This window comes from Grammomys surdaster, unplaced genomic scaffold, assembly GCF_004785775.1.
Source record: "Grammomys surdaster isolate TR1022 unplaced genomic scaffold, NIH_TR_1.0 166, whole genome shotgun sequence".
Lineage (NCBI taxonomy): Eukaryota > Metazoa > Chordata > Mammalia > Rodentia > Muridae > Grammomys > Grammomys surdaster.
In genome coordinates, this window is record NW_021604614.1 from 14,924,230 (window position 1) to 14,946,695 (window position 22,466).

Consider the following 22,466-nt stretch of genomic DNA (forward strand, 5'->3'; position numbering starts at 1 on the left):
CTCTCACAAGTGCTGGGATCACTGGTGGGCATCAGCATGCCAGGCTGAGAAAGGTTTTAAACCAAACTGTTGGTTACCCACTGTATGCACACATGCACGCACACACATGCGCACACAAACTGGACCCAGAGACCTGAAATATCTAGTTCAATGTCACAAAGTGAGTCCAGTTCTTAGCCAGCTGCCCTGAAATTGCCAACAATTTTCTCAACACTCAAAAGCACAGTCTGACCTCTCCACAGGCGTACTCACAGAAAGATGCTGAGAGGTCTGTGAGGGAGGCAGGGTTAGGGTTAGAGATAGGGACAGGGAAGGCAGGAATGGACAGACACAAAGGCACACTCATGACCCTTCTCTTGGGTCCACCAGTGAAAGACATGGTGCTGAGGTTCACATCTCCATCCTGACCTCAGTGCCACAGGCCGGAGGGAGCAGTGAGCTCGAAAACATACTCCGGAAACAGGCCAAGCAGAGGCCTGGCTCAACTACGTATTGCCAGGTGGGCAGAAGGGCAGCACATGGCATGTCTGCCAGTTTTTGTCACGACTGGGCTACTCATGCTTGTGAGTGGCTTAGAATAAGACATCAATTGATAAGTATTTTCCACCCTCCCCTCCTCCAACAACCCACGAAGCCCTGGCTGTCCAGACACTCTGAGATGTCGACTGCCCAGGCCTCTACCTCCAGGCATGAACAACCAGACCTAGCTAATAAACACTTTTCTTTTGTATTGCTCAAAAAATAATAATAAACCTGTATTTGTATATACACATATATTTGCACACATATATATATACACACATGTACACATACACACCCTAATTTGTCAAAACCATCACTTAAAATGTTTTCGCCTTTCTCGCCGGTGCCTAAGGAACTGCACCATGTAGCCTTGTACCCACTTGGAGCTCATGCACACCATGGACAGACCTACTCTCGGCAGTCCCAGCACAAAGTGGGATGTGCTGTGTACCTGTTCTCTGACTCCAATGATGAACACGTGTATTTGTGTAAAAAAGAGCCTTTCTTTAAAGTTGGATTCACTCTGACTGCTCACTGCCGAGCTCCTCTTACCTGTCCTTTGGATCCCAGCTGAAGAAAACATCCAAGTCTCTGTTGTCACGCAAGTCTTCCCAGGGGACATCATCCTCCTCTGGCCTCAGATTCATTGATTTGATACTTTCTGCCAAGCTAGTTGATCTGCAATATACAAGCTTTGGTTAGATGCTTAGGGGAGAGAGAGAGAGAGAGAGAGAGAGAGAGAGAGAGAGAGAGAGAGAGACAGACAGACACACACACACACACACACACACACACACACACACACACAGACAGCGAGTGGTGTATGTAAGACTGTGTATGCCTAAGGAGGCCAGAGGTCGACGTGAGGTGTCCTCTGTCTCTATCAACCTTGTGTTTCAAGACAGATATCTCACTGAACCTGGACCTCATGATATGGCTAGGCTAGCTGGCCAGTGAGCCCCAGAGAACCTTCTGCCAGCACTCGGCCTCCTAGCACAGGACTGCAGGCATGCACTGCCATGCCTGATTTTTATACATGGATGGAGGGGATCAGAACTCACATCCTCACAGTCTCACTACAAGTTCTTTACTACTGAGCTGCCTCCCTTGCCCTGAAGTTTTATTTTTATAACAATGCAGTCATGAAAACATTAGCCAGGACTGTCTATTCCTGGAAAGAGAAAAAGGATTTATTTTAGAAAACATGGTCTCATATGAGGGCAAATGGAACCAAGACATAGTCATGGCATCTCACTACATAGCAAGCAAAAGCCAGCAGAATAGAGTGGGCAAGCACCCAGGATGGTCTCCAGGGCAGACCACTTTTCTACTGGATCTGAGACACAGCCACAACCCTTCAGCACTCTCTATGACAGGGCCAAGGCTCTGTATCTCCCTTATCCTCCTGTCCTTCATTTTCCCTTAACTCTGCTACTGACAGCCATGAACATCTGGTCTGGCCCCTCAGTCCCTCCTGACCTCTTATCAGGTACTCACATGTTTGCTTCAAGTAGAAGGTCTAACAGCATCCGTTCAGTGCGCACTTGTGCAAAGTGGAGAGAATTATTCAGCCTGTTCCTAAAAGCGATAAACTCTGGGATCTTCTCAAATGCACCATATTTGTAAGCTTGAATAATGTATTCTGAGGTCTGAGAAGGAAAGACATCACCTTGGTATAAATACTCCCTGGGTCAGGCAATGTAAGCAATGCTTGCCAGCAAATTAAACATTCAAACTAGAAGCAAGGCTGGCCTAGCCTCTGAAGGTCTGGGCCACACAGTGCAGTCCTAGCCATGAAGAACATTCCTTTTCTTTCCCCCTGCAGCTGAGCCAGTGTCTCCTTTACTACACAGCTAGCCCTGAGGCAGCTGCTGCCATCTTCAGCGCTGACTTAGCAGTCATGTCTTTCATGACACTCGGACCTAGAGGATCTTCTATCACATCAGCCAAGACTTTGGCAAATGTCATTCCAAAAGGAATCTTACACCATACAGTTCTGCTTCTAAGACAAACTGTTATGTTCAAAGACTCTAAAGATGCCATACTCGCACAACCGTGCCCCACCCACAATGAAGCCACTCTCCTTCAGAAAGACACTGCTCCTTGGTTGGTTCTCTCTGAATTCAGTACCAGACACAAGGCGATGAGTTTTGCAGCAGGACAGAAGACACCAAACAAGAGAAACCAACAGGAATGTCATAATGGACTCCGAGGAAGCCATCAAGAAGCAAATCCCCTGAGCACACGAACTGCTCAGTTGCCCTAGACAACCAAGTAAAGGGCGCTCCCGCGCGCCCGCATGTACTGTAACTACAGGTTAAACATAAGCAGACGGGACGCTGCAGAGCGGAGCCAAGAGAGAGAGTGCTACACCAAGGCCTGGCGCAACGGAAGCCGATCTCAGGAAGAGCACTTCACGGTGGGCTTGGGCCACCAGGATCAGAAGACAGGTCACCCCTTTGGGCCAAGGGAATGCGGATATCTGCTCCAAAGTCACGTTCTAGAAACGCCAGTCTTCTGCCTAGCCTCAGCTTGCTGGCCCTGCCCCATTTCCACCATGCCTGAGTAATTTACCCAGTAGAAAAATAGGCCAATAGTCAACAACATACCCTCGGATACACAGCCTCGCAGGGTTCATTTCAGGCCGTGGGGCTGCACCACGGGTGCTAAGTCAACTGCATTCGATGCGGCTTTTAAACCCCCAGGGGACACCTCGGCCAGCTGTTTGCCTGCAGTATCTGGAGAGATTAAAGACGGACGGACACAAGAAAATTAAAAAGATTATGTGTGATCCTGCGGGTTAGGACTGCCTGCCAGCTTGACTGGGGACACTGGCATGCCCCGTCAAGAGGCCACACTTATCACGGATTTCTCTCCTGTAGTCCCCAACTTAGAAGACAGCAAGGCTAACTGCCAACCCTTGAACGGGAACTTACAGCTTAAAAACACTTCCAGCTAGCCAGGATGCAAACAAGACTTGGGTGGTTCCAGGCAGACTGCAGTTCCGCCACGGGAGCCAGCCTTCCCTCACGTGGGAGCTCAGTGTCGGAGCACCCATAGAACGTCACAGAAGAAAGCAGACAAACCTTTTACATGAGAGAAACAAGGAGCAACCGGAAGAAAAGTACAGTCTGAACAAGCCAGGAGTGACGGCAGTTTTTTGTGCATCTGCCTGAGATAGTCCTCCTCAAATGTCACACACAGTACACTGGCTCTGCAGAGCTAGCCAAGGGCCCAGAGAGCAGGAGGCTGAGCCTCATGGGACACCAGAGGCCACCACAGGCCTCTAAAGACTGCTGGGCAGAACATGCACCCACACCTACTCCCATGTTTTTGTGCACCAGTGAGGCAGGTTAGACACCAGAAGAACCCCTGAAATGAACCCTGGGCGCTGTGAAAATTAGCAAAACACAAGGGTATCAGACCTTAAATGATGACCAGTATTTATAGCTAAAACAGAAAAACTTCAAAGAAAAACTTTAAAAGTATCCTTATTTTTGTATTTCTGCAATGTGTGTTTGGGTGGATCCCCTAGAGCTGGAGTTACAAATGGTTGCGATCCGCCCGATGTAGACTCAGGCCCTCGCAAACCCAGTATGCTCTTAACCACTGCCCTCTCTCTGTCCCCCAAAAGGGAGTTTTTAAAACTACCTCACGGAAGACCTAATAGTGACACCTAACAAGAGAGGAGGCCCACCCAAGGATAACTTTCAACCCCATAGCATGCTGTCACCTAACCACGGCAGACTGTCTGTTTAAGAAGAGCTTTGTTAAAGAACTAATTAGGAAGGGAAATAAACTAGTAGCCAAAGGGAAAACGCATGTGGGAAATCCCTAGCACAAAGGAGAGCTGCAGAACAGATGCTTGGGCTTTGCAGAGAGCTACCCCAACAGGCAGGGCGGGCTCCTTCCCTTACTACAGAAACAGGCATCCATTGCCTCTGGTCCTCACACATGCTCTACTGAGAATGGTTCAAGGAGCCCAGGTAAACTCAAGGAGGGGATTGTTATTCCCTGATTAATAAAATGGTGATTTATCAGGCTCAACATCATCTCCATTTAGCTACATTGTGAGCGATTCCTGCCACAGTCACTATTAGCAAGACACTGACCCCTCTGAGGCCAGACAAGAAGATAAGAGAGAGAGCACTTGGGGCTAGCCTCACGTACATTGCAAATTTTAAGAGTTTTCAATAAATAAAATGTCTTTACCCTCTTCCTTATAAATACAGAAAGAAGAGATAAAATAATGAAAGATGAGGAGCAGTTCTTTTTGAGTAAGTAAATTTCTTGGAAAAAAGATGGCCGTCACACAACCTGAATGTGCCGTGTGCTCAAAGGTTCATCATAACTGTTACTTATACTGGAAGCTTAGCCCAGCATCAGAGACAAGGCTGCGGCAAGAGGCCAAAGCCAGCACCTCTGAAGCAACATGCTTAGATGCGGATACCCTCGTCTCTCTCATCAGTGAGAAGGTCTCCGCAGATACCAATCCCCGCAGGACAAACAGATACACAGTTGATGGTGTGGGCTGAGGCAGAAGCCAGCCTTCTCTAGGATCAAAGCTATCCTCTGCTACTGCACATCCAACAGCTCAGAACACACACGGCTCGCTCAGACGTGCGTCTTCCCTGCTTCTTTATTCTTTAACACGTCTCTCAAGAAGCACATAGAAGACAGGCATGACTTTAAAGGAAAGACCTCAAGACTTGTTTGTCAAGATGAGTCCCAGATGGCAACTTCCTCACCAAGCTCCATGACACTGAGAGACCAGGAAAATAGGAAGCTATGGGCTAAGCCAGGCACGGCCAAACTCTAGGAAGTGAGGCTTAGCCACACACAAGAAGAACAGCAGCAGGGACCACTCTGAAGACTCACCTTCTCTGCACACCAGCTCCTGAACAGTTTCGCAAGACCATCAACTGAGACTATGAGGGTTCCCTGAAAGGACTGTAACCAAGCGGGGCCAAGTGGGCAGCAGACAAGACTCCATGCAGACCCCACCTTGACTCTGCCCGGGAGGGAGCACTCTAACTTACTGGCCTTTAAATGCAGGAGGGGCGGCTATTGGCACAAACTTGGAGCCCTTGCTTCCAGTTTTGGAAGTCTCTAGACAGCACGTGAGATACAAACCTGAAAGACGTGAGACGTCTCTGTCTGTTAATGCCCCATTGGAAATGTAAGTTTCCAAGGATTCAATTATAGATACATATACTGAACAAATTCAATACGTCTACCTAGTAGTCTAAGGGCACCAGCCAGCTAACGAGCCAGATGCTATGTGTTATGACCCTAGGGGGTGCACTCTGAAGCAGGCAGGCAGCAGCAAGCCACAATATCAGTGGGTTTCACTTACATCTTTCTGGTTGGAGTGGAAAAACCTGAGTGCGAAGTTACAGGACTGGGAGGCAGCAGCATACTGACCCAGGGATGCAGCATATCGGGTCAGAAGATAGCTAGGGAGGAAGAACAGAGAAAACATTAGTCACCTCATCCTGCTGTCAAATACTAGGTGCAAACTTACTATGGTAAAGAGAGAGCAGGGCATTAAAAAAAATACCTCACCAGCAGAATGATCTTGCTGATGGGATCAAATTAAAAGAAAATCAACAGAGTTCTTTCTTTACATCTTGATAACAACTGCTGGAAAGAACACAACATTCTCTTCCTAAATTCAAATAACCACATAACATAGCCCAAACTCTAACTCAGGATGCGTTGGGTTAGTGGCAACAGCAAGGGAGTAGAACAGAGTTCACAAAACAAAGTATGTAGCATACACCCAGCAAAAGAGCACAAGCACTCCTCACACGGTAGCCAGCGAAGTCTCTGGGAGAGCACCTCACCACTTTAAAGCAGTGAACTCTGGAATGCTCGGAGACACAAACCCTCATGCACTGGCTAGTGTCTGGAGCCCTGCACTGCTGCAGTTTATACAGTGAACTTCCTAGGCTAAATGTAGCTGACTGCTCAGTATTCAGAGTATATACTACCAACCCAATGGTGTCGTGCTGGATATGCTTAGCATCAAGGCTGGAGTAAAGATCCACCACTGGTTCAAATGCACCCAGCACGCAGTAGATTCGAACAAGCAGCAATTTGAACTGAGCATTGGATGGGCTATGGGTTAAGCCTTCTTCCAGCAGAGTCAGGGCCTGCCACACAGCAGTCTCCTCACCTAGAATCAAAACACATTATCCATTCAGCTTTAAGAGCAGGGAATTTCCTAACAACAATAAACCTTGAATGAGTTTGGACGCATAAAAATTTTAGATACAGACCTGGGATCAAAACAGGGAATTCCCTAAATACAAAGTATTTATGATTCTTGAGTAGTTATGAGAGTGCTTAAATACAGCTGTGCAAAACAAATACAGGATGTATATATCTTGGAAAGGTAATCATGGAATCTCACATTTTAAGAGAGGGACTTTGAAGAACAAGAGGATGCTAGTTAGCCTGTCCCCTGAGGGGCTTTCCCCACAAGACAGACCCTACAAGATATTATCCCAAGACATCATTTTGATTCTATATGTGATCGTACTAAAAATATCACATATGATACTTTAAAAAACAAAATCTGCTGTTAGGAACAGAGAGATGGCTCAGCACATAAAGGCACATGCCACCAAAGCCTGCAGATGAGTCTGATCCCTGGGTTCCACATGCTGACCTTTATAACACATGAGCAATGGCACACGTGCCCACACATGCACACACACAGACATACAAAGTGTCATTTTAAAAAAGGAAGATGGAGCCAGGCAGTGGTGGTGCACGCCTTTAATCCCAGCACTTGGGAAGCAAAGGCAGGAGGATTTCTAAGTTCAAGGGCAGCCTGGTCTACAGAGTGAGTTCTAGGACAGCCCGGGCTACACAGAGAAACCCTGTCTCACCAAAAAAAAAAAAAGGAAGCTGGGGACCTGGAGAGATGGCTCAGCAGTTAAGAGCACTGGTTGCTCTTCCAGAGGTCCTGAGTTCAATTCCCAGCAACCACGTGGTGGCTCACAACCGTCTGTTGTAATGGGATCCAATAGCTCTTCTGTCATGAAGGCATACATGCACATACACCACTCACATATAGAAATAAATAAACCTTAAAAAAAAAAAAGGGGTGTGTGTGTGTGAAGCTGGGCTATAGTGGTCCCTGCCTTTAATTCCAGCACCCAGGAGGCAGAGGCAGGTAGATCCCTGAGTTTCAGGCCAGCCTGGTCTACAGAGTGAGTTTCAGAGCCACAGTTACAAAGTGAGAGCCTGTCTCAAAAAACAATTTTAAAAAGTCAATTATTGGCCGGGCGGTGGTGGCGCACGCCTTTAATCCCAGCACTTGGGAGGCAGAGGCAGGTGGATTTCTGAGTTCGAGGCCAGCCTGGTCTACAGAGTGAGTTCCAGGATAGCCAGGGCTATACAGGGAAACCCTGTCTCAAAAAACCAAAAAAAAAAAAAAAAAAAAAGTCAATTATTAATATAAAAATTTTTTTAACTGAATGAAAAGGGCTTTTCTGTTCTGTGAGGTTGCCCACCTGCTTTTAAATCAGTGTGGTTATATTTTAACTCTAGATTTGTTTCACAGTGATTGTTATTCAAATATATTTAGAAATCCATCAGATAACTGCTGATTGAGAGTCATGATCATCTGAAGGCAGGAAGAGCTAGGCCCAAGGCCTCGGTGTGTGGTTTGCACAGTATGAGCTTCCAACTCCAGCAAGCTCAGGAGCGGACACAGATGTCCTACCTGCTTCTCTCCATATATCAATGAGCACATGAACAGCGAGGAGGCAGTAATAGTCCGAGAACTGCAGCTCTGTCTTCAAACAAGAGCGTCCTGGAGGGGAAAAATCACACCTGTTCTTAGGAGTCGTTCAGCAAGTGCTGCTACAGGAGGCTGCTGTTTATTTGCTTTTTAAAGAAGGAAAAATGAGGGCTGGTGAGATGGATGGGTAGATGGGTAGGTGTGTGGATGGATGGCTGGGAGGCGGGGGAGAGAGAGCAACACAAACCAAAGGCTTAAAAGAAGCCACACTCAGCTGGAACAGTATACGCTATTCTGCCTCACAGGGCCTTTATGAGGATATAAGGGCACAGCTCTGAAAGTCCCCACAAATCATGAACTCATCTAAGAGCCATGGATGAGCCCAGCTGATGAGAAGGAGCAGAAACCTGCAGCAGCAGCAGCAGCAGCAGCAGGACTGAGAAAGCTCCTGAGCAGTCCTCATATGGCACGGGTGTGTGATGAGACCAGCCTGACGTGTGTATTTAAGCCGTGCTCTGGATACTGTACACACTGACTTCTCAGTCTCCGAACGACTGAGAGGGAGGGGAGACAGAGCACATCTCAGCAGCTACTCACCAAACTCCAGTCCGTGCTGGTACCGTAACATCAGTTCTCTGACCACATCCAGCTTCTGACTCTTATCCATGCTGTGGTACAAGCCGAGGAGCCTCGTCAGCTGCACGACACACAGATGCTGCTGCAGGCCTCGGATGTCAGCAGGCAGGGCAAGCTTATCCTCTGTCGGCGTTGACAATGGAACAACTCCAAGAAGCTGGTTAATGAACTGCAGAGAGGATGAACAGAGGCCACACCATGCAAGTGCACTTAGGATACCTCAGATTCTCTGTGAGAAGACTGCTGAGCTGGGGAGATGGCTCAGTGGTTCTTAACCTTAAGTGTTCTTAAAGAGTACTGTCTGTTCTTCCAGAGGTCCCGAGTTCAATCCCCAGAAACCACATAGTGTCTTACGATGATCTATCTATACTGGGATCTGATGTCTTCTTCTGGCATGCAGGCATATGTGTAGATAGAGCACTCATAGGCAATAAAATAAGTCTTTTTATTAAAAAAAAAAAAAAAGATTGCTCTATTATGCCATCTCCACAGACAGCTGTTGTTCAACACCTAGTTCATGCAGACCATAATGCTACATGCCTGGGGAACGTGAAGGCAAGAAAACTAGAAGTTCAAGGACATCCACTGCTATACAGACTAGACCACAAGAGATCCTTGTTTTCCACTCCCCGTTTTATTGTCGGTATTGTGGGTGTTTTGCCTCATGTGTCTGTGCACTATGTAGAGCATAGTCCTCAATCAAGGAAGCCAGAAGAGATGCTTCCACGAGCAGTACGGATGCCCTGGGATTGGAGTTACAAGTAGCTGTGAGACACCATGGGGATGTTAGGAATCAATCTTGGGTTTCTATGAACAGCTAATGCTCTTAATCACTGAGATCTCTCCAGCCCCCAAATAACCTATTTTTTTTTTTTAAATTTGAAAAAAGCTAGTAGCAAAATTACAAAGCAAAATAAAGACTATGAGAATCACTAGACCAGTTCCCAGCCTTGTGCTAGCAGGGCTCCTCTGAGCAAACAAGCCTTACTTCGTGGGGTCCCGTGAGATTCCCACACCAGGCAAGCATAGCTGCTTGGAAGGTAATGCAGGCTTCATCAGTGTCAGTAGCAAGAGAAGGAACATTCCTCAGAGCAGCCGTGCCACCCAGGACATCAGCACTGTTGGACAAGAGACACCCGCAGCCGCCACCACTGCCCCCTGTGGCTCACCCATCACATGGCTGACTCGTGCTTATGTCACCTGGTCCGCATGGTTGCCTGGACTCTACCTACATTTCCTCCAAAACAAAACTCTGCTTCTGGAGGATTCTGACCACTTCCTTCTTCTCTCTGAACCATGTCTTCCCTCCTCTGCTCCCTCTTCTACAGGACAGCCATTCAGATGCATCCTTCCCAGACCAAACTTCCCACTCAACTAGCTTTCTCTCTTGTAAATCTTCAATGCTCCTAGAACCCGGACTCTTTTCTGCATTTTACAGTTTATCTGAGAGGCTGTATGTAGGTCTGAGACCTATACACAAGCATCCCAAGAAAAGTTCCACTGAGACAATGCAGAGGGCCTTTCAGAACCCCACTGACACAACTGGCTTCTGATTAGGATCTAGGATTAGGCATGTACCACACATGTGCCCTAGACGGTCCTCCAAGGACACTCAAGTGCTGAGTCCTGGTAAAGACAAGGCACTCCTCTGCCCTCAGCTCACTCAATCCTTGTGGGGATGAAAGGTCACGGCATCGGCCTTGGCACGGGCACCATGGCTTCCAGTACTCACAAGCACTCACAGGGTGCTCGTGAGTAAGTGGATCACAATCACCACTAGTTTTCCCCATGCCCATCACTGACCTGGTGCTCTGTCCCACCTCAGGCACACTGCTCCTCAGTGGGCAGGACTCCAAGTGCCTATTACCAAGGACAGCTCTGGAGCATGCACTAAACATTTTGAGTATGAAACAGTCTAGGGAAGTAGTTCTCAGTGTGTTGTGACCCCTTTGTGAGTTGAACAACCTTTTCACAGGGGTCAAATATCAGGTATCTTATGTATCAGATATTTACATTATAATTCATAACAGTAGCAAAATTACAGTTATAAAGTAGCAACCAAATATTTTATGGATGAGGTCACCACAGCATGAGGTTCTGTATTAAAGGGGTGCAGCATTAGGGAGGTTTAGAACACATTGTGCTCCTATGTATGGCTCTCATCAGGTAAGGACACAAGCAGCCAAGGCTATACAAGTGCCAGAGTGGCCTGACTTCAGACTGCTCAGCTTCTAGATGAGAAGCTGGCCAGGCTAAACTGCTCACTCTGGATCTCAGCAGAGGAAAAACGGACCCTGGGCCATATGATCCTATCTCAGAAAAATGAAAAGGAAGTTCCTGTTGATAGGTGACAAATCTGAGCCAGGCCTACTGCTGGTGAGAAGTCATGAGCGTGGTTCTGCGCTGACTTACAGGATGTGACAATGACAAGCATTATGGCTGCAAGTCAGTTACTGTACCACCTCCTCCTGAACTAGCGTGCAAGCAGACACTTCGGCCACTGGCAGAACCCAGGAACACGTACTTGTGTGCACTGTGCAGCAGGCAAGAGGTCAACAAACACCTTCAGGTCTGTGAAGCAGCATGGCTTATCCCCGAACTTCTTGAAATACTGGAACATTAACTCTTCTGGGTCACCTTAAAGAGGAGGGCACTGAGTTACCCACAGACTGAGGCAATGTCTAAAGTGACACACCTAATCGAAAGGTCTGTTTTATTTAAATTAACTTTGTCTGAAGCCAGCACAGTGGCACACAACTTTAACCTCAGTGTTCTATCTCAAAAAATTAAATGAAATGAAAATTACAATAAAAGGAGAAAAATAAGAGTTAGGTGTGGTGGGCACAACTATAATACCAGCATTCGGGAGGGAGAGGCAGATCAAAGTTATCCTTAATACATGGCACTCCAGCCACCCTTCCACATTAAAAAACGCTATGCATGGGAGCTCACACCAGAAAGGTTGAGTTCCAGGGCTGCTTGCTCTACTGAGTGAGAGCCATTCTTAAAAAAAACAAAAACAGGGAAAACACTCACAGTCTGAGAAATGTTAAAAAATGGTGAAACCAGAAATTTCTCTTTAAATTGGGTCTGCAAGGACCTGATGGACTAAACAGACACTAATATAAAAACCCAAGCCAATCACAGTCAGCAGATGGATATTGTAAATAAACCATCTTCAACAACTATTTCTAGGTAACAAGCACATCAAGCACATCGATTGGGTGTGCCTCTCACCTTCTCCAGGGCTCAGCACTACCTGAAGGTCTCTCACCCAGCTGTACTTGTCACGGCCTTTCTTTTTTTTGTTTTTTTTTTTTTTTGGTTTTTCCAGACAGGGTTTCTCTGTGTAGCCCTGGCTGTCCTGGAACTCACTCTGTAGACCAGGCTGGCCTCGAACTCAGAAATCCACCTGCCTCTGCCTCCCAAGTGCTGGGATTAAAGGCGTGCGCCACCACCACCCAGCTTCTTGTCACTCTCTTACCCAGCTTGTACTCATCATTACAGCCCTGGGTCCGCAGGCGCCTGATGAGCTCCAGCTTAGCTAGGTGTGGGCCTCGGACATGTCGGGAGCTTTGCGATGCCTCCGTTATCCTGTCCTCTATAAACTTCACGGCATCTTCTGCAGAGCAGTGTACTTCCCCTTCTAAGGAGCTGGGAGGAAATACAAGGCACCATTACAGCTGCTGATCTGGAAACAGCATTTTGCTATGGACAACAACAGCAACAGGAGAATGGTGGCAGCAGGTGTCACAGCTACAGCCCCACCTGAAGGAAGCAGCAGAGACTGAGCACGGTCAAGACCTTGCCTCAAAAAGTCAAGGGCTCCCAGCACCAGAGGGAAGAGGCTGACAGACCTCCATGAGTTCTAAACCAGGCTGGTCTACACAGTTCCAAGACAGGCAGAACTACACAGAGACCCTGTCTCAAAGACACAAAAGAAAACTCAAAGACCAGCAGTGTGACTTAGAAGTAGATCATCCGCCGCACATGCTCAGTGCTGGGTACACTTCCCAGCGGGGTTTCGGTGGTGATGGCGCAGCCCCAGTGAGCTAGCAAGTAAGGCCAAGCAAATGTGAGAAAGCCATGAGCCTGATCAAATAGGTAACAAGCTACAAAATCACTCTTAACCTTGATTCCTGGATACTGAGGATAACAAACCACTGTCAAAGCGCCTCTGGGAGCCCGAGCACCTGAGCTTCCATGGCAGGACCCACAGGAGAAGGGGGTGCACTCCACCAGGTATCGTCTGACACACACGTGGGGCACACATACAAAATAGATAAAGCTTTTGTTTTGGTTCAGTTTTTCAAGACAGGGTTTCTCTGTGTAGCCCTGGCTGTCCTGGAACTCACTCTATGGACCAGGCTGGCTTCATATTCAGAGACGTGCCTGCTTCTGCCTCCTGATTGCTGGATTAAAGGTGTGTGCACCATGCTTGGCTAAATGAAGCTTTTTTAAAAAAAAAAAAAAAAAGACCTATTTTTTAAAGATTCAACTTAAACTTGCTTAGTATTACTTATAAAAAGAGGAAAAAAATTCTGTAGTAACCCAATTACTATCAATAGCAGAGACATTAATATACTATGAAATATCTGAGAGCTTATTCTTGAGCCACTTAAAAAATATAAAAGAAACAAACTTACATCTACTATTTACAAAAGCAAGTTTTAGGGAAGAAGATGCATCAGAATGTCTACTCATCCAACTTGTATGGCACACAGCGCTGACATAACCACAGACAGGGGCAAGGGGGAAGCAAGGTGCTGTTGGGATTTACTTTACATAGATAGATCAAGTGGGACTAAGTGCCACACGGGGACTAAAAGGAGTCTTCCAGGGCGCATACGTTGATTACAGTAAAGGAGGCTTCCAAGATGTACATGTTTATTACAGTAAAACAAGAAGGTTATTTTGAAAGGAAGGTATTATTTCAAAGATAAAATGTTACTGATGCACGGGGAAGTCCTTTTGCTTCATCACAAAGTACGACTGTAATCCAGACATGCTGGTCCGTGCCTGTAACCCCAGCACTCAGGCTAAGGCAAAACAGCAGTCCTGTGCTGGGGACACAGCTCAGTGCTGCAAAAACCTGCCCTAGGGCCAACTCTCAGTGCACAGAAAAAGGCACTGGGACTCCACAAAGACAACAACCATTTGAGGACACAGGTTAAGAAACTCCACCCAAGGTGTCATGTAATGAAAGCTGCCCAAACCAACTCCTTTAAAATATAATGTACAGGCTGGTGAGATGGCTCAGCAGTCATGAGCACTGGCTGGTCTTACAGGGGTTCGGTTCCCAGCACCCACATAGTAGATCAGCCTGTTAATAACTCCCATTTCAGAAGATCCAGTGCCTTCTCTGGTTTCCCTGAGCATGAGGCACAATATGGTGCATACACACACACACACACACACACACACACACACACACACGCACGCACACAAATAAAAATGCTGGCAAATCACTAGTAGAATAATTTACTCTAAAATACAATAAACTATGTAGCATATATGTCACTCCTTACTTAAAGAAAAATTAAAACATTAAGATATGAAAGTGGAAAAGGTGACCACTTACTGTTCCCCTTCAGCAGGAGGCGTCCAGGCTTCTTCAATCAGTCGAAAGACAGAATCGAAATAAGTCAGATAGAACTGCCAGTCATCTGAGCTAAAATCAGATTGAACGATGCACACAGGATTAAACCCACGTTGTGACAAAGCTGCCTGAGGAACCGTGACTACAACCGAATCTCTAGTCACACCCCCCATGTACCAGGCACCCTAGACAGCAACGCTGAGGCTGTGAGAGTCTGAGGCGTTCCATGATAATAAAGACCTAACAAAACATTTCCCCATAACTCTGGGGAAGAGGACAGTACGACACAGCAACCCAACTCAGCCAGCATTGCCAAGGCACCGTGAGGCCTCACCCCAAAATAACTCTCCCTGAAAACTTCCAAAACATCTCAAATATGCCCAGAGCTCGCCCAACCCACACTAGCCCCTGTCTAGAAACCTTTGCAGGCTCTTGGTGCCCTTGCTGCGGCATCCACTTACTTTTTCAGCAGGAGGCGTCGGGAAAGGGCGTTGCACTCAGGCCACTTGCTCAGTTTCTTGTACATGGCCATGCATTTGTTCTCCCGACTCTGGATTTCACTTGTCAACTTCTCTACAATAAAAAATATACAAGTTGGTGGATTGCTTTCACGTCTCAGAATAAAATCCAATCACAGGAAAGACAACATCACATTTTCCTGCTCCCGAAAGAAAATAACCTCACTTTTAGAATACACACTACTATCTCCAAGATCACCTTCTAAATACAAGACTACATTCGAGCAATGAATTTTGGTAATTATTGATGATCCATACTGGGCTGCGGTATATATGTACGTATGTATGTGTGTGTGTGGGGGACGGGTGTGTGTGTATGTGTGTGTATGTGTGTGTGTGCGTGTGTGTGTTTATTCAGGACTGGAAAGCTCAGCTGACACATTTCTGAAGCACTGGAGAGGACTACAGTGAGTGAGTTAAGAATCGTGAGATTTTAAAGTAGAAGGCAAAAAGAACTTCGGAGAATTAAGCGGGAGAGCCGTAGCAAGTGCATCATCAATTCAGCTCAAAACAGAGGCAGACCTGCACGCGTCTAAAGAAGGTGAAGTCAGATGACAGGTCACTCCTGGTTAAGAGCGCTGGCTGCCCCTGAAGAGGACCAAGGTTCGGTTCACAGCACCCACATTGCAGGTCTTCACTACTGTAACTCCAGTTCCAGGGGATCAGACACCCTCTTCTGGCCTCTGTGGTAACTACACACTCATGATGCAGACAGGAATTCAGGTAAAACAGTCATACAGAAGTAAAATGTTTGAAAGAAAGACAGAGAAACTCCTTCTTAGGAAATAAAAAGGTAACTGGACGCAGGTGCTGGTGAATGTCTATCCGCCAGCTCAGGAGACAGAAGCCAGGTCAGTTATGTTGGCGACTAGTCAGATCCACAGAAGTCTAACCAGTCTGGCCTATCTGCACAAGACTGTCTCCAAAATCCAAAAAGGATAGTCTTGCCGGGCTTGATTCTGACCTGTAATTCCAATACTTAAGAGGCTGAGGCAGAAGAGTTACTATTTGAGGCCAGCCTGAGCTACATGTGGAGGTCCAAACCATTCAGGGCTGCAGAGTTAAGACTGTCTCAAAACACTAACAAGGCAATGGGGCTGGAGATGGCTTAGAAGAAAAGGTTTGTTGCTTTTGCAGAGAACCCAGGTTTAATTCCCAGCACCCACAGAGCAGCTCACAACCATCCATAAGCAGCAGAATCCGCCGTCTGGCCTCTGTGAGCACATCCCGCATGGAGTGCGTTCACGCACAGGAAACAAAACACCCATACACAGAAAGATAACGAGGACAGGCAACAGCAGACCTGTAACAGGGTCAGAGACTCAGGATACACCCTCTCACACATCTTCAGTCTGAAGCCACAAATTACCCAGTTAAAAACAATTTAACACAACCCATGGTGGTGGTGCACGCCTTTAATCCCAGCAATTAGGAGGCAGTCGCAGGTGGATCTCTAAATTCAAGGCCAGCCTGGTCTACAGAGCAAATTTCAGGACAGCCAGGGGTACACCTGTCTCAAAAACAAAATAAAATAAAATAAAATAAAATAAAATAAAATAAAATAAAATAAAATAAAAATTTAACCCAGGAGTTCAGGGCCAGACAAACTCAATGGAGGAAACTGGGGGTGGGGAGGGGAGACAGCAAGGTGAGGTGACCTAGGGGGAGTGAGGAAACGGTGGGGAAACAACAGCATCAAAATGCATGTGTGAAACTGTCAACCAATTAATAAAAAAAGACTTTGTTTTTCTAGACAGGGTCTCTTTACATCACACGGGCTAGCCTGGAACCCACTCTGTAGCCCAGACATGCTTCTGCCTCCCAATTGGTGGGAATAAAAACATTGTTTAATACTTTCAACATGAATTAGAGAGCAGATAAAACGAGAAGCAGAGCACAGTGATATAAAGTTATCAACTGTGTGGGAATTTTTTTTTTACCACAAATAATTTTCATTTTCAAATTAAAGACAAACAGAAAATTTTATAAATTACCTCCTAATTTCCCTCTAATGACGTCCAGGGCTTCCTGGTACTTTCCCAAGCGCTCCAGGATCATATAATAAAGTTCAACCTTGCAGAGACACAAACAGTTACAATTATTTAACAGACCGTGTCAAGACTTCCCTTTCTACACATGCCTGGATCGGGCACACTTGCCGGAGACAAGCTGGCGACACTGTGCCTGAGCTGAGGCTACCCAGTAGTGTTGACTGGAGGCCCAGGTGGGGTCAGCAGCTAAGAAGCGGTTGCGGGCACCACAGGCTGCAGCCTGTCCCAGCTGGAGAGTGGGGAAAGGAGGTGTGCACTCACCTCAGCTTCAGCCTCAATCTTGTCTTCCTTCACCATTTTCTCTACCATCCTTTCTGCCAGCGGCAGAAACATGGTTTTCGAGAGGTTTTCATCTCGTGCAGATATAGACTGTGAGAGGAAAGATAAGTGTTTTGCTTTGATTTCTCTCCTGCTTGCTCTGTTCATGTTACCATGCAGATAACCATTGTGACCTGTGACTCTGGGCCCTGTTTACTGAGATAATTCTGTAAAACAGGAAACTGAGGCTCAGAAAGAACAAATGCAAGCCAGGTGTGGTGTTGCACATCTGTACTCCTCCGCTGCCACGTACAGAGTTGGGAGACAGCCTGGGATGAACAACTGAGAAAATGCCAGCAGCCAGGCATGGCAGCCAAACCCCAAAATTCAAGACGGGGAAGTAGCAGGAGCTTGAGTTTGAGGTCAGCCTAGGTTACAGAGCAAGCTCAAACCAAGACAGAAACACTAAAAAAAGGAAGCTGAAAAACTGTCCCAGTGGTTGAGAGCCAGCTGCTTTTCAGAGGACCTGAGTTTGCTTCCCAGCACCCACACGGTGGCTCACAAGTGTCTGTAACTCCAGTTCCAGGGTTAGCACTCCCTCTTCTAGCTTCAGCGGCCCCCAGGCTCACAATGGTGCACAGACACATACAGGAAAAACACCTAGACACATACAATAAAAATTAAACAGAGGCTACCAAGCATCGCCAACTTGAAGAGCCAACAGGTGATTTGTGAAGCTCCTCCTGACACTCGGTACAATGTGTTCCTTGAGCTCACAGTTCATTACAGACAAGGATGGTGAAGACAGGCTTGAACCCCATCCTGAGCAGCATACTTACTTGCATGATTAAGCTCATCACGGACCAAAAGTAGTACGGGTTTTTGGGGACAATCTTATACAGAGCCATGCCAGCCTGAAAGACAGAGAGCTTCATTTAGAAACCATCAACTGGAGGACAGCTAGCAAACTGGGAAGTGACAGAAGTGACCCTGGGAAGCGACAGAAGTGACCCTGGATGTGCAGCACATCAGGAGGAGAGCAGCCACACAGTTACACACCGGGTCGGTGGCAGTGCCTGGTAACCTCCTCACTACAGCAGCACGAGTGAATAAAATGTACAGTTTACATCAGAGTGACAGTTGACCTTCTGAACCATTGTTCTACAGCACAAAGTCCTAGGAAGACTACCGAACCTCACAGAGCCTGACTGCGTCAGCTGATGGAATCCTCAGGCTGGGCGTGGAACTCAATTGGCAGAGTGCATGCCCATCAGGCACAAAGCCCTAGCTTCAGTGCCCAACACTGCATAACCAGGCACAGGCACATGGACACATGCTGCTAGTTTCAGGTACACGGGAGACAGAGGCAGGTCAAGATTATAGTCAGCTGTGTACAGAATGTGAAGCCAACCTGGGCTGAGGCTCTGTCAGAGCAAACGAGCCACAGCCGCAATCCTTTCTGAAGAAGACACTGAAGCAGCCACAGCAAAGAAGGTATGCTAGACAGGAGCTGAGCTCAGTGGCAAGCCAAGGCCATCAGCCAGGCAGTGGAGCGGGTCTGGAATGAGCAAGCCTCCCAGAACCTGAGAGGTAGAGACAGAGGATCAAGAGTTCAAGACCAGGCTAGAGAGACGGCTCAGCAGTTAAAGAGTATTAACTGCTCTTCCAGTAGATCCTGAGTTCAAGTCCCAGCAAACACATAGTGGCTCATAACCATCTGTAATGAGGTCTGATAATTCTTTTTGGGGAAAAAAAAAAAAAGAGAGTTCAAGGCCAAGGCCAGGACTTCAAGGTCTTCTTCAGCTACAGCGTAAGGGTACTGCTTCAGAAAACAAACTGCCGGACGGTGGTGGCGCACGCCTTTAATCCCAGCACTTGGGAGGCAGAGGCAGGCGGGTTTCTGAGTTCGAGGCCAGCCTGGTCTACAGAGTGAGTTCCAGGACAGCCAGGGATACACAGAGAAACCCTGTCTCGGAAAAAAAAAAACAAAAAAACAAAAAAAACAAAACAAAAACAAAACAAAAAAAGAAAACAAACTAACGGAAAAAAGTATTAACCCCTTTGTTGTGAGTACAACATACTCACACTGAGAGTTCGTGCAGAGAAACAGCTAACTAGAAGTACTCAAGCATACCTGAGATTAAATTGTTGTGCACAAATCCCTATAACTCTTGAGAACCCTTCCCAGGGATGAGCAAAAAAAGAAAGACACAGGGAAAATGTAAACTACACAAATCATTCTTCATGGAGGGATGGTGTGTCCATGCAAATAGATGCACATGTGTGCACATGTACAGGCCAAAGGGCAACCTCGGGCTTATTCCTTAGGAGCTGTCCACCTTGCTTTTGGAGACTATGTCCTCGCTGGGACTGAGGGCTTGTCAATTAAGCTAGGCAGGCTGGCCTGAAAAATGGCAAGGACTTGTGTCTCCATCTTCAGCACTGGGATTACAAGCAAGCTGCCACAATTGATGGGTCGTCTGTTTTGTTTTTAACCTGAGTACTGGGAATCAAACTCAGGCCTCATGTGTACACCGCAAGCATTTTGCCAACTGAGTTATCTACCAATTTCTTGATTCTTCTCTGGGCCAAGGTTATCATGCAGCCAAAGCTGACCTCAAGCTTGCTGTGTAGCTGAGAATGGCTCCAAACTATCTCCCAGGTGCACAACATTCTCAACAAGTTAAAATTTACTTAGCAATAGCAAAGTAGACGGCTCAGGGATTAAGAATGCATACTATAGAGCTGGGAAGATGACTCAGTCATTATGAGCACTGGCTGCTCTTCCACAAGACCCAGGTTTGTTTTCCAGCACCCACATGACTGCTTACAACCTTCCATAATTAATAGATCCAGAGAAATCTATAGTTGCCCTCTTCTGACCTCCTTAGTCACTGTACACAAACATACATGCAGCAATGCAGCAAGCAGCAACACACACACACACACACACACACACACACACACACACACACTAAAAATAGAAGGGGCTGCAAAGATGGCTCAGGTTAGGAGCATGTACTGTTTTTCCAGAAAGCCTGAGTTTGATTCCTAACAACCATGTCAGGCAGGTCACCTGTTTCTCCAGTGCCAGAGAATCTGATGCCTCCTGCACTTACACGAACATAAGCACACACAAACATTTATATCCATACACTTAATGAAAGTAACAATATACAGATAAAACACAAGCTAGGCGATTCCAAGAAAGGTGAGATCACACACATCCTCACATCCTCCCCTCTTTAAGAGAGAATGGGGAAGCATTACTATGAAATCCCATGGCAATACCATCTCAGAAGGACCTCAAAGGACAAAGGGACGCTCTAGACCAGACTGAAGATATTTATGATATACAAACAGGTGACAAAGCCAACCAATTCTCATGAGTGGATATCAGGCTGAACAAAATCAGGGAAACTGAGTCATGGGGCTGGAGAGATGGCTCAGTGGTTAAGAGAGCCTGCTGTCTTTCCAAAAGACTGAGTTCCATGGCAACCACACAGGCAAAAAAAGATGAAAAGGGCTGGGGACAGCTTAGCAACCAGAGAGCCTGGGGTGCAATCTCTAGAATTACCAAAGAAAGAGAGAAGCTCTGCAGGAGGAGTGCATGCACAGTATTTACAACGCCCTGCGGTCAATCTCAACAGCAAAAGGAAAGGAAAGAAAACAATTTCATGAGGACGAAACATAACTACTTTGCTTGTAAAGTCTTCAAAAAAGAATCTAATGGGGATAGGAAAATTATAAGTCCGTGTCTTTACAGAACTGCAAAGAAGGAAGGAAGCCAACAAAGTGAGGGAGCTGCACCAGGAGTGGAGCACGGTGGACAGAGGGCCTGAGAGCACTGGGCACCAGGAGTGGAGCACAGTGGACAGAGGGCCTGAGAGCACTGGATACCAGGAGTGGAGCACGGTGGACAGAGGGCCTGAGAGCACTGGACACCAGGAGTGGAACATGGTAGACAGAGGGCCTGAGAGCATTGGACACCAGGAGTGGAGCACAGAGGACAGAGGGCCTGAGAGCACTGGACACCAGGAGTGGAACACAGTGGACAGAGGGCCTGAGAGCACTGGACACCAGGAGTGGAACACAGTGGACAGAGGGCCTGAGAGCACTGGACACCAGGAGTGGAGCACGGTGGACAGAGGGCCTGAGAGCACTGGACACCAGGAGTGGGGCACGGTGGACAGAAGGTCTGAGAGCACTGGACACCAGGAGTGGAGCACGGTGGACAGAGGGCCTGAGAGCACTCAGGAAGGAGGACCAGGATGCACAGGACACAGCAGACACTCAGCGTGGGGCAGACACCCTAAGTTGTCTGGATCTCCCATGTCTAACATTAGGGCACACATACCCTAGAGAAATAGGTGAAGACTGTTAGAAAGCCAATTTTATACATAATTTAAAGGGAAATTCTCATAATGACAGAGATTAAAGACATCTTAATGATTAGAAATGTAAAAATTTAATATAAAATAAGACATTTCATCTAGCAGACTGAAACCACATCATTCCTCCCCTGCATGAAGATCTAACAGTCTAAAAGTTAGATACACTTAAACCACACTGAAGACCTCCACAGCAACTAAGTCACATCAAAGGAGGACCACCACCCCTGGTAAGGTGAATGCAAAGCTAGGTACACAAATTCAAAACCAGCTCTATGCATGATCTATGAAATTTTTATTTGGTCAAATTTAGTATTAGAGCTACATCCTGCCAAGCATAGTGGCTGACCTTTAACCTCAGCACTCATGAAGCAGAGGCAGGCGGATCTCTGAGTTCGAGGCCAGCCTGGCCTACACAGTGAGTCCCAGGACAGTGAGAGCGACAAGACTCAGTCTCTAAGGACTGACTACAGACATTTAATGAGCTCAGTGAGCAGCAGAGCCCGACTTCTCATCGCCATGCCTCACACGGCGGCTCGAGCCTTCCCTGCCAAGACTTTAGGGAGTAAGGAGTGGGGCTGTTTGTGACACATTTGTAGTCAACAATGAAGATGCAGTACTATCTGGAGGTATTGGAGGCCTTTCCCTTTGAGAAGAACCTTACCTCCATCAGTGCTATGCTACAGACATGTGTCTAACAGCCCGCCTTAAAGAAAACCTTCCCGGAAGAAGGAGCTG

General features: G+C 46.9%; 1 protein-coding gene across 1 annotated transcript in view; it reads right to left on the bottom strand.

Annotated features, from left to right (window-relative positions):
- Naa25 (N(alpha)-acetyltransferase 25, NatB auxiliary subunit) overlaps positions 1–22,466 on the bottom strand; it is a 52,935-nt gene that overhangs the window by 13,854 nt on the left and 16,615 nt on the right. Inside the window, exons 5-17 of the mRNA XM_028765897.1 lie at positions 18,177–18,251; positions 17,341–17,448; positions 17,023–17,101; positions 14,972–15,083; positions 14,493–14,582; positions 12,396–12,565; positions 11,436–11,548; positions 8,873–9,080; positions 8,258–8,347; positions 6,520–6,700; positions 5,879–5,978; positions 2,020–2,171; positions 1,075–1,200 (exon numbers count right to left, since the gene is read on the bottom strand). Coding sequence (XP_028621730.1) covers positions 1,075–1,200; positions 2,020–2,171; positions 5,879–5,978; positions 6,520–6,700; positions 8,258–8,347; positions 8,873–9,080; positions 11,436–11,548; positions 12,396–12,565; positions 14,493–14,582; positions 14,972–15,083; positions 17,023–17,101; positions 17,341–17,448; positions 18,177–18,251 — 1,604 coding nt within the window. The remainder of the gene's footprint in view (positions 1–1,074; positions 1,201–2,019; positions 2,172–5,878; positions 5,979–6,519; positions 6,701–8,257; positions 8,348–8,872; positions 9,081–11,435; positions 11,549–12,395; positions 12,566–14,492; positions 14,583–14,971; positions 15,084–17,022; positions 17,102–17,340; positions 17,449–18,176; positions 18,252–22,466) is intronic.